Here is an 11,200-nt window from a genome sequence, read left to right on the forward strand (position 1 = left end):
GGACTTCTGAATTGTCCATGGGTGGGAAGACTTACATCCATTCCCCCTCTCTTTCTGACACACACACACACAGTTTGAAAGACAAACACTCATTTGACAGAGCCTCCGTCTAATGTAGAGGCCAAGTGAGTGATCAGCTTTATTTGTGTCATGGTGGCAGCTGGTGTGTGTGTCTGCCAGTGATTGAGCAGGCTGGACTCTGCTCTGATCTCCATGGGCTGCGGATCAGACACAAGACCCATCAAAAAAAAGGTTTTTAAGCTTGTTATTATGGAGGCAAAATCCCACAACTGATAACTGGAAAATTATTTCTGTCAGATTTGGAGACATCAGCCCCCTCTTCCCCATTCCCCCTCCCCCCTTCCTGAGCAGACTGCTGCAAAGTTGTTGTTTGTTTCCTCAAGAAACAGGAGCGCTGTTCAATGAATGGCACGAGCTTGGGTGATGGAATGCTCTGGTGGGCCCCTCCAGCCCAGGGATTTTGGATGAGAGTTTTTCTAAATAGAGACATGTCTTCAGGCTGCTGTCTGGTCTGCCACCTCTGTCCACACAGAGGGTGACAGACTAACACACTAACAGCACGAGAGCTGACCAATCTGTCAGTCGCATGGAACCGCAGGAGGACTAGAGAGGGGAGGGGAGAGATTGTGTTGCCTGACTGATTGAATGCTGAGAGGAGAGGAGGAAAAGAGAGGAATAGAGGAGAGGAGAGGAGGAGAGGAATATGCCATAGTACTTTTGTCAGTTGCCGTGGGCCATAGGCTTAATTGAAGCATGATGAATAAATAAACTGATTGTGGATTATCTCTATAAATACTCCTAATTAATCCTGCGTAGAAATGTCATTATGGTCTGTTGGCTGCTGAAGAGGGAAATCTCTCTACTTGAGGGATTTCATCCAGTAGCACTTTAATGCAATATTCCAAACCCACAGCTAGAGTTTTTATAGAATCTTGGTGATCGCAGTTTATTTTTTAATATAAACTGTACCCAAAGACATACAGAGAAAAAGAGACAGAAACAGGGAGGAAGACAGAGAGAGAAAGTGGAGAGTGAGGGGTGTATTAAGAAGGGGAGAAGACAGACACAAAGCGATACAGAGGCACTCTAGACAGATTTACCCACTCACCATGAAGAAACAAGCTTGCTGAACACAAACACATGCATAATAGATCAGTATACAATTAAAGCCTCTTGCTGTGGCATGTTGTGTTCCTGATTTCAGCTTTCACACTCTGTCTAAGATACTGAGCCTGGAGAACATAAATATCTTAACACACTCTCCCATTAGAGCTCAGTTCTGCACTAGACCAAACCACAGATAACAAGCCTGGGCTACAAACCTGAAAAAAAGGCAGTGCTTCTAAGTGCTTCTTCTGTGCTTGACAATTTGGGTCTGGAATATTGCAGTACCTGATACCTCAGACAGTCTCAAGCAGACGATAAGATACATTTAAATATTTAAAACAGTATTTTGAATCAAGTTCACAACTATTCTAACTGATACCGCCCGACTGTTAATCTTGACACAATGTTATACGGTTCACATGCTCCTTCAGCATGAAGGACCCAAGCTGGATATGGTAGTCTGGCCTCAGAGGTGAGGAATCTCAGGTCAGGGACCAGAGGTCAACGTCACAGTGAACCCAGAGCAAATCTTATTGAACATGAAGAGAAACAGGGAAGAGAAAGCACCATGACGTAGAAACAGGAAGTGTACATGCTGAGATATGTTAGGCTCATAGATTTGTTGGTGTGGTTTCTGTAAAGAAACAGTTCAGTAGAGTAAAGTTCAGTAGCTCCATGGTGAAGGGAACCAAACATGGGTGCTGTTTGCAGTCATGTCAAATGTTTGGGTGTGTTTGATTTTTCTCACCCACTGTAATTAAAGACACTCATCAGCTGTACCACCACCAACTGTCAAATCAAATATAATCTGAATGACTTGTAAATACAACCGGCCAAGGTGTGAGTTCTGATGTCTGAATACAACAGTTTGTTCTCCTCTCAGACCAGATGGTCAAGTGAGGTTGGATCTCTAGGATCACTTCAGGAAACTGATATTGAAAATGAACCGACCCTTAAGCCTGGTAAACATTTCCAGATATCTGGATGTTTCTGATGTTCCCTCTGATCCAACAGAAACACCACCAAATCAACTAAAACCCGGCCATGCAAAGTGAGAGATTATCCTCAAATATCTAATCCCTTTATATCTTTTCTCATCTCTTGATTGCTTAGGCCAAAGCCACTTCCCCACACACTTGCCAGTGTACACACCTTCCGACCTGCTTAGAGCTCTTATTCTAGATTAGGCTGTGGTCTAATCCCATTGTGAGGATCTGATTAAACAGACGCCGAAGCGGTGCCATCATCCACGCCTGAGTGATTGTCCCCCCCCCCCCCCCCCCCCCCCCCACCCCCACACTCTCACACAGCCCTGCACCCCAACCTCCAGATTCCACTCATCTCTTTTTCTCTCTCTCTCTATCCCTTCTCTCAATCCTTCTCTCTTTAACTGTGTGTTCCTCTTTTTCCTTTCATTTTCTTGTGTGTGCTTATTCTGCTCTGTCTTTCTATCTTTGTCTAAGAACAGTGTGAGATGCATCCTGGACCAGGTTGATTATGTTTCCCATTACCTGGCCTCTGTATTTCTAATGCTATGTAAGTTAGTTATAAAAACATTCATCTATTCACACCCCCACTACCACATGGGTGATAAGGTCAAATTGCAGTCAGAGAAGGAACCTGATGAAAAAGTGTACTAATTGAAGACCAGCACATGCTGATGCTGGTCAGTTCATAACAGCTTAAGACTGTCTTCGTATGACCATCACTGGGATAATGTTTGGCTACAGTCAATGTGCAAAATCTAGCAAATGCTGTTACAATCTGTAAAAGCTTATAGTCGCCATCTAGTGGATGTAACATGTACATCCACAGTTCATCTGAGGGTTACAGTGGTCAGTCAAACCCTCCAGCAATACAACTCTTCTGACTAACCTTGTTCTACCAGTAACTTACAAGGACCAACAACACAGAAATACATTTTATGAATATAATCAAACACAAATAATAGCAGTTTTATTCAGTTTCTAAGCACTTTGTATCAGATTGAAAGCAACAACAATTGGCCTATGCAGCTCTCGATGCATGGATGTGACCGTTGGGGGATGGTGACATTACATGCATAACAATAGACAAAGACAAATATAAAATATAAGGGCAGATGAAACAACTTTCTAACAAAACAGAACAGAACTATGGGGCTCAAAAGTAGTTTATGTCCACAGGTGTCCTGTTTCTGATTGGCTCTGTGTGGAGACCACAACTAATGGTGGGTTTGCTTTATTACAACCCCCACATGTGCAGGTAGTCCAGTATGTACATGATCAACTAAGAGTACTGTTTAAGATAGACCTTCCTTCAGCTTTTGACCTCCCTGTGACCCCACTGTGAACCCCTTCAGCGGAGGCTCCTTTACCGGCCGGCCTCCCACAAGGCAATGTGCTCCGGAGCTGTAAAGACATACACACAAACACACACATTAGTTAGTAAAATGATTTCCTTCTCTACCTGATCTCTTCCCCACCAGAGCCTCACCATACTGGCAGATATATCGGTTGTGTGTTTTGCAGCGCTGGTCATTCCAGTTGAAGGCGCTGGATGCCTGAAGCTCCACACAGTTGCCAAAGCTGTAGCCAGATGGAGAGAAACACAGAGAGAGATATAGAAAGACAGAGAGGAAGAGAGACGGAAAGAGACGGAAAGAGACGGAGAGAGACGGAGAGAGACGGAGAGAGACGGAGAGAGACAGGGGTGCAAGAGAAGGAAGAACAGGATGACATCTAGTGGTCAGATCTGGAAGTGGAGATATTTTTGACAGGTGGAAGGATTATTAATCTCATCAACAGTATAGTGTTGCTTTGACAGTATAGATGTATTCATTCTGCAAAGGGCCACCAAATTCCTTAGCTAGTACCTCATGGCATTGTGTCAGCACCTTCTCATATAATGATCCTCATTCTTATACAAAAAGAAAGATACATATCTTTCTCCCTCTTCTCTTATCTTTCTCCCTCCTCCATCTGTCTCCTCTTGCGCTCCTTCCCTCCCTTCTCCCTTCGCTCTCCCTCTCCATTCCTCCCTCCGCCCCCGACCCCCCTCTTCACCCCTGGTTGTCTGGCTGTCCAAAGGCAAAGCTGCTGAAGGTGGCTGCCTCTCCTGTGTCCCAGCGAAACGAATCCTTCCCTGGTTTGTATGTCAGACCTGGGAAAAAAATCACACACGCATTCATGCTCACACGCTACTTATTATTTATCCATATATGAGGTATGAAGAGGAGAACAGGGACACTTATGAAAATTGTACATTTCACCCTTCCTTTTTGCAGGAATCTACCCTAAAGACAAGGTTTGTGTAGGACTATGGTACCAATCCAGAAGTTCCTGGTCTCAAAGTCCGGGTTGGTGACCTCGTTACTGGTCTCCAGCTGGCTGAGGTAGAATGCCAGGATGTCCTGGACCTTCTGGTGGTGGATCTGGGCCAGAACACCGCCATGCTCCTGAAGGGAGTCAGAGACATGGGGGAAAGACCAGAGCAGAAACAACCTATAAAAGCACTGTGTCTATGTCTTTGTTCGCCCACCTGTGTGTTTGTGTGTCTGTGTGCGTGTGTGCATGTTTGTGTGTGTGAGTGTGTCTCACCAGGCACTGGCTCTTTGCTCCATAGTAGGTTTCTGTCTCAGGGGACACCATGAAGCAGACTCCGTCTATTGTAACCTCACAGCGCTGGAATGGGAAGCTGAGCTTCTCTACAATGAGAAACAGCAGACACACCGAACTGAGCACAATATTAGATTAATCTAGCTGACAAAAACATGCACACACACGTACACATACCTCACCTGCACACTCGGCCCCTCCGTAGCCCACATCACACTGACAGGAGCATTCCTCCTCCTTGTAGCGTCCGTGCACACACTGCACACTGCAGTGCACTGACACACACGCAGACACACACACACACACACCTTGAGTAACTGAGGAGAAAACACAGACACACAAACCTTGTGGAACTAAATCTAGGAGCCACATGCACAAACATCCCCACACAGACTGGTACCCTGGCAGAAGCGTCCGGTAAAGCCTGGGCTACAGAGACACAGGCAGGAGGAGACATTGAGACGACCGTGTGGACCACAGCTCATACGACACGGGTTCCTGGGGGTCTCTGGAACACACACACGTAGACACACACACAAGTAGACGCACACACACACAGATGAAAACAGATACACACATGTAGATCTAAACGCAAAAAAAACATCAATTTACAAGTGAGAAAAAACACCCTTGACATGACCACCAAAGTCAGCTAGTTACCTTTCACAACAATGAAAACCTGAAAGCCAAAATCTCTATTGTATTCCCTTGAATATTTGTTGTCTGTGTGGAACATTCTTTGCATGTTATCTATTTAAGACTTGACTTAACAAGTAAACCTAATTAACTGAAAATACATCTGTGTGTCCTCACCACACAGTCCTCCTACATGATCCCACAGTCTGAAACAGCCAGACATGGAAGAGGTGCAGAGAGAGCAGGAGGAGCCAGCCTTGTAAGGGACCACCATCTGGCCGTTCACCTCCCAGTTTCCCCTGCAGTAACACACACACACACACACACACACACAGAAAAGTAGTAAAACATGAAAAACATGCATAAGATGAGCTCAGGTAGGGGAGTTAAACAGACAGGCAGGCTGTCAGTCAGTCAGTCAGATAGTCAGGCAGAAAGACAGACAGACAGACAATGGCTTACCCAGGTGAGTATGCGCAGACAAACACATGGAGCCGCTCTGCTCCTTGCAGACACAGCTGGATGGCACAGCCCACAAGACTGGAGGTGGCCCACACCAGCTAGGGGCATGGGGGCAGAGAGGGAAGGCAGGGAGGGGAGGACGAGAGGAAGGGGGCAGAGCAGGAGGCAGAGAGGGGAGGAAGAGAGGAAGGGGGCAGAGCAGGAGGCAGAGAGGGGAGGACGAGAGGAAGGGGGCAGAGCAGGAGGCAGGGAGGGGAGGACGAGAGGAAGGGGGCAGAGCAGGAGGCAGAGAGGGGAGGAAGAGAGGAAGGGGGCAGAGCAGGAGGCAGAGAGGGGAGGACGAGAGGAAGGGGGCAGAGCAGGAGGCAGGGAGGGGCAGGAAGAGAGGAAGGGGGCAGAGCAGGAGGCAGAGAGGGGAGGACGAGAGGAAGGGGGCAGAGCAGGAGGCAGAGAGGGGAGGACGAGAGGAAGGGGGCAGAGCAGGAGGCAGGGAGGGGCAGGAAGAGAGGAAGGGGGCAGAGCAGGAGGCAGAGAGGGGAGGACGAGACGAAGGGGGCAGAGCAGGAGGCAGAGAGGGGCAGGAGAAATTTGATCATTTCACATCCAGTAGAAGTAATGTGTGTCCATCCAACTAATGGACATTGCAGATAGGCTGCTCTGTACTGTACACTCTACTCTTTGTCGTTGGTCGTGGTTTACCTGTGTGTACTGTTGACAAGTGCTGTTCTCTCTGCATTGGCCGCTCAGGTGCATGTAGTCCCGCCCTTCCTCAAACCAGGCGCTAATGACCTCAGTGAATGAGGTGCCAGCGTGGACCGATTGATGGATGTTCCATCCAATGTGACGTGGTGGAGCATCAAATGAGGAGGGCTCTGTAGAGCAGGAGACTGCCCTTTCCTTGGCAAGAAGGGACAGCTTCTCACTCCACTCCTGCAGCACAGAGACCAGGAAGTAAGTCACACACACACACACACACACATGAAGGCACGCATGCACACACATGTATATATGCACACTTTGTCAAATACATTAGTACACACACACACTTTCACAGGCACATGCACATCCATGTCAAAAATGTATAATACGGTTCCACTCCATAAACTGGGCTGACTTTATGTCCTGTGTTTCTCTCTCTCTCTTACTCTCTCTCTAACTCTCTCTCTCTCTTACTCTAACTTTCTCTTTCTAACTCTCTCTCTCTCTTACTCTAACTCTCTCTCTCTCTCTCTCTCTCTAACTCTCTCTCTCTCTCTCTCTCTCAAACTCTCTCTCTCAGGGCCAATTTTTGTTTAGGGGGCCTCTTTCAGGCGTATCTCTCCTAATAAAAGTTCCTGTATTGTTTATGCTCAGTGACTCATTGACTTGGTCAGTTCTAGTATGTGTGTGAGCTCAAGTGCGTGTGTGAGTCTGTGTGTGTGTGTGTGCATGTACAGTGCATTTTGTAGCACAATGACCTTTCTTCCTGCCTCTCCCTAAGTATCCAATAGGTCATTGGCTGTAGTCACTCATCTGTTAAACAGGTTCAGAACTGCATCCATGACAAACAGAAGAGTTGTCCCAAGGGGATACAGTCCCACCCTCCATCCAGAAAACCCATACTTTCCCACTCAGGTGGGAAAGTATGGGCGGGCTAGGGTCCTTTAATCACTCCAGTCTAGTGAGAGGTGTGTCTGTAAAGTGAAGGGATCAGATTAACCTTCCTTTCACACAGACACACACACACACACACAAATACTGTACACACACACGTTCTCTCTCACACACACACACTCCCACATACACGTTCTCTCTCTTCCAATTAACATTCTCAGTGTTCTGTCTCTACCGTTTAACAGAGTAAGTGATATCCTGACACACACTTTAGACTGGTCCTGCCAGGGAGGCATGGATCCTGACCAACCAACAAATCTCCAGGCAGAAGCAGCCCTCAGCTACACAGTGTCTCCAGTCACTTCCTCCTTCTGGCCCTCAAAGGGCTGGGTGGTCCAGAGGGTGAAGGTAGCATACCCTCCTCTAGAACCCTGTTTCCAGTTACAGGGACCTGGGATAGCCTGGGCCTCTGTTTGTCTGGACCTGGAGTGGCTAACTGTCACTCACTGGCTAATCCAGTGACTCCTGTCTCGCCTCGCAAGCGTCAAACGACAGTGGAATGTCCCTGCTCAGCAGGAGGCACCCCCGCAAGCGGTGTGCGTTGCCGTAGAGACGGCTGTCAGCACCCTGTGTGGTATTATGGGCTGTTTCTGCACATGCAGCCTCATGGACCAGCTGAACCCTGGGGGCAGGCTCTTCTTACAGCTGTCGGAGAGAAGGGGGAAAGAGAGGAAGGGATGGACAGAGGGAGTGAGGAACGATACGGGGGGTGATAGTGGTCTCTCTCTCTCCCCTTAAAGACCCTGCCATTAGTCCATTGCTTCCCCTTTCCCCTTCTCTGCTGTCCCAGGGATCCTAGTGGTGGCGCAGGGTGGTGTTGGTGGGGGTTGTGAATGGTGGTATGTCTGTGGGGGTGCTGGGGGGCATAGCTGAGTAGTGAGGATGCAGGCTAGTTAAGACCCTACACTGAGTCCCCTTGAGGTCATTGTTCCCTCCTCTCTCGGATGTCTGCCAGTCAAAGTCATCAGCGGCATGCGCTTTGATGCCACCCCTGTGTGCGTGTTGTGTGTGTCTGGTGTATACGTGTGTGTGAATGTGTGTGGGCGGGAAAGGGGGGGAGGGCAGGGGGGGGGGGGCGAGAAGGGGGTCCCAGTCTGGAAAACAACACACCCCGCCCCCCCTACATGCCATGTTGCATCAGTTCAGAGCCGTACCCTGCTACTGAAGCCAGACAGAGACATGAGAAACTGCTCCATGTGGTTCGCCCATGCTGGCTCAGTGTGGGACTGTGTGACACACAAATCAGACAGGCCCAGTGAGTCAGAGAAGCTACAGCTGAAAATACATAGAGTACAAGCTGGCAGGACGGTCCAGTCAGCAAAATGACTAGAGACTAAACAGAGCTTTTTATAGCGTGGTGACGATCAGCAAATACACTGCATCCCAGCCTAACCTACCAACTTGGTCTGCTACCAAACTGTGTCACCGGGAAAGAAAGTACATTATAACATAATCCTCATCCTGACAAAACACCGTTTTTGGTGTGATCTTCAGGCAGGATGTCATTACTTACGTTTGCTTGCAGGCCACAGATGGCATGGAAGGCCATCCTGAAGAGAACAGCAGGGCGTCTGAGCCACGAGACTCCGGCCTACAGCGTAAACATCCTCACACTCCAGGAGCCTAGCCTACACTCTGTTGGGGATATCACCATTCGGACAGAGGATACCCTTCGAGGCACCACCGGGATTTCTGTCTTTGTTTGGGGCTGGGAGTTTGGGAAACAGGGATCCCCTCAGGGAACATGGCTGTGTTGGAGGGTCAGCTTTGCTACTGGGGAAGGGGCACAGTGTCTGTATCTTATAGGCTACAAATCGTAAATAATAAATTATGAACGTTCCTTAATTTGAGTCTGAAAGGTATTTGACAAGGGGGCAATGAATGTGCTGTGACAACCCCTCATAAATCAAACAGAGAATGAGAGAGCGAGAAAAAGAGTTAGAGAGAGAAATGGAGAGTGTGAGAGAATGAGTGAGACAGGAAAGGAAGGAGAAAAAGAGGGAGATAAGGAGAGGTGGAGAGAGAGGGAGAGAAGGGGTAGGTCTCGGTGTGACAGGTAACCTTGGTGTCCACGAGCAGCAGCAGTCGTGGGAAACAGAGAGGTGAGGAGTGATATCCTGACACCTGCAATACTGTATTAAAAAGATCCATAGGCTGTTGAATGAGTGTATGGAGGGTGAAGTCTATTTTTCACCTGAGGTGTCTGTATGGCACCAACAGAGAACCCAATGCAAGCATCATGTGTGGTTGAACAATCAAGGTTAGGTAGGTGGAATTCTGGTAAAGTACATTGCCTCTAAAAATCATTTTGGTAACTGCCTGGCTGCTTAAAACAACTATGAACCAAGGCCATTTATTAGGCAAAAAGACTATGGTGTTTGTAGCAGTCAAGAGTCACAGAAAGTTATGTTATGTGATATGATTAGCAACAAATAATCGACAGTACAATTCACAAAAAAATCCTTGTTTCTCTATTGTTCCCCCACCCCCAACTCTCTTTCACACATGTACACACACACACACACGCACACACACACACACACACACACACACACACACACACACACACACACACACACACACACACACACACACACACACACTCACGCAGACACACAGGAGGCTGCATGAAAGGGAGGAGACAAACCATTTTTTGCATGTTGGCCGCCATGGGGTTGACCCGGCTGCGCAGTCTATTGTGCAGCGTGACAATCTGAAAATGCTCCTTCACCCCGAGCCCTGGAATAAAAGAAAAGCGCGCAATTACGCCGGCACTAGTTTCCATGGCAACGGAATGCAAGTGCCTTTAAGGGGGGTAAGGGAGTACATGAGTAGGATTTTGTTTGATACAGTGCATACACTCACAACATCTTGGTGAACATTTAATAGTCAAATATCAACTATGGGCCTATGCAAATGATGACAGTGTTTTAGGTCGCGTTAGTCAAAGGTATAAAAAACAATATTAGTTTATCTGGATAGATAGGCTTACAGTAGCCTATATTTAATAGGTATATGCCTAAACCAAGATATGTGCAAGCTTGTTCACATAATAAACCGATTGACTACTGTACTGTGCATATTTATTCTATGTTACTCTATCTCGCTTTCATTGCGTAGCCTGGCCTATCAAGTTCAGTGAAATCAGGATGAGTGAAATTAATAATTGTTAAACATTAAACGAAATTGTGAGTTTGGTTAGTAAGGGAACACGCGCAGCCAAGTGTAAAACTATAACTTTCCTACGTCAAGAAACGCGCGTCCCAGTTCCCTCCGCCCGTGCCATGCGGACACCCCGCTGTTTCTCTTGACCGGCACCGGTGCTGACCACAATCAAGCAGGCACTTTTTCCTTACCGCTGGGTGAGTCTTCTGTGCTGTCCACTCTCTTAGTGATTGTATGGCTTGCGTGGGACTGCAGGGTCGGGAGAGCAAGGCCTACCACAACAAACAGAAGTAAACTCCAGTGTCCCGTTATCAACCCCATGGCTACAAGGATACACAGTGCCAAAGTAATTCTCCCGGACAAGTGGCTCCCGGACAAGTGGCTCCTTCTCCTTCCCTCTTCCTGTTCGTTCTCTCTCTCTTCGTTTCGCTCATTCACTCAGTTTTCAACGCATTGCAACTGTTCATAACCACTCACGCGCACACACGGCTGGCACGGTCCACTCTCTCCCTATTCTAAACTACAGTGAAATGACACACGATCAGTCGGAAAGCCGCAAG

General features: G+C 47.8%; 1 protein-coding gene across 1 annotated transcript; it reads right to left on the reverse strand.

Annotated features, from left to right (window-relative positions):
• Positions 1 to 3,480: 3,480 nt before the first annotated feature.
• LOC136955342 (C-type lectin domain family 18 member A-like) lies at positions 3,481 to 10,961 on the reverse strand. The gene is made up of 12 exons (XM_067249028.1): positions 10,832 to 10,961; positions 10,123 to 10,214; positions 6,522 to 6,752; positions 5,823 to 5,920; positions 5,538 to 5,659; positions 5,125 to 5,232; positions 4,907 to 4,999; positions 4,707 to 4,813; positions 4,435 to 4,564; positions 4,173 to 4,269; positions 3,604 to 3,695; positions 3,481 to 3,518 (listed from the first exon to the last, which is right to left on the reverse strand). The coding sequence occupies exons 1-12, from the start codon at positions 10,959 to 10,961 to the stop codon at positions 3,481 to 3,483; spliced, it is 1,338 nt and encodes a 445-aa protein (XP_067105129.1).
• Positions 10,962 to 11,200: the final 239 nt, after the last annotated feature.

This window comes from Osmerus mordax, chromosome 13, assembly GCF_038355195.1.
Source record: "Osmerus mordax isolate fOsmMor3 chromosome 13, fOsmMor3.pri, whole genome shotgun sequence".
Classification (NCBI taxonomy): Eukaryota; Metazoa; Chordata; class Actinopteri; order Osmeriformes; family Osmeridae; genus Osmerus; species Osmerus mordax.

Bases quoted from the DNA above. Each gene is read 5' to 3' on its own strand.
- LOC136955342 (XM_067249028.1), bottom strand. From the start codon at position 10,961: ATGGGGTTGATAACGGGACACTGGAGTTTACTTCTGTTTGTTGTGGTA. The intron at 5,660-5,822 runs GTAAGCCATTGT...GTGTTACTGCAG, and splicing joins GTCTGCGCATACTCACCTGG to GGGAAACTGGGAGGTGAACG. The intron at 3,696-4,172 runs GTGAAGAGGGGG...ATCTGGCTACAG, and splicing joins GGACAGCCAGACAACCAGGG to CTTTGGCAACTGTGTGGAGC.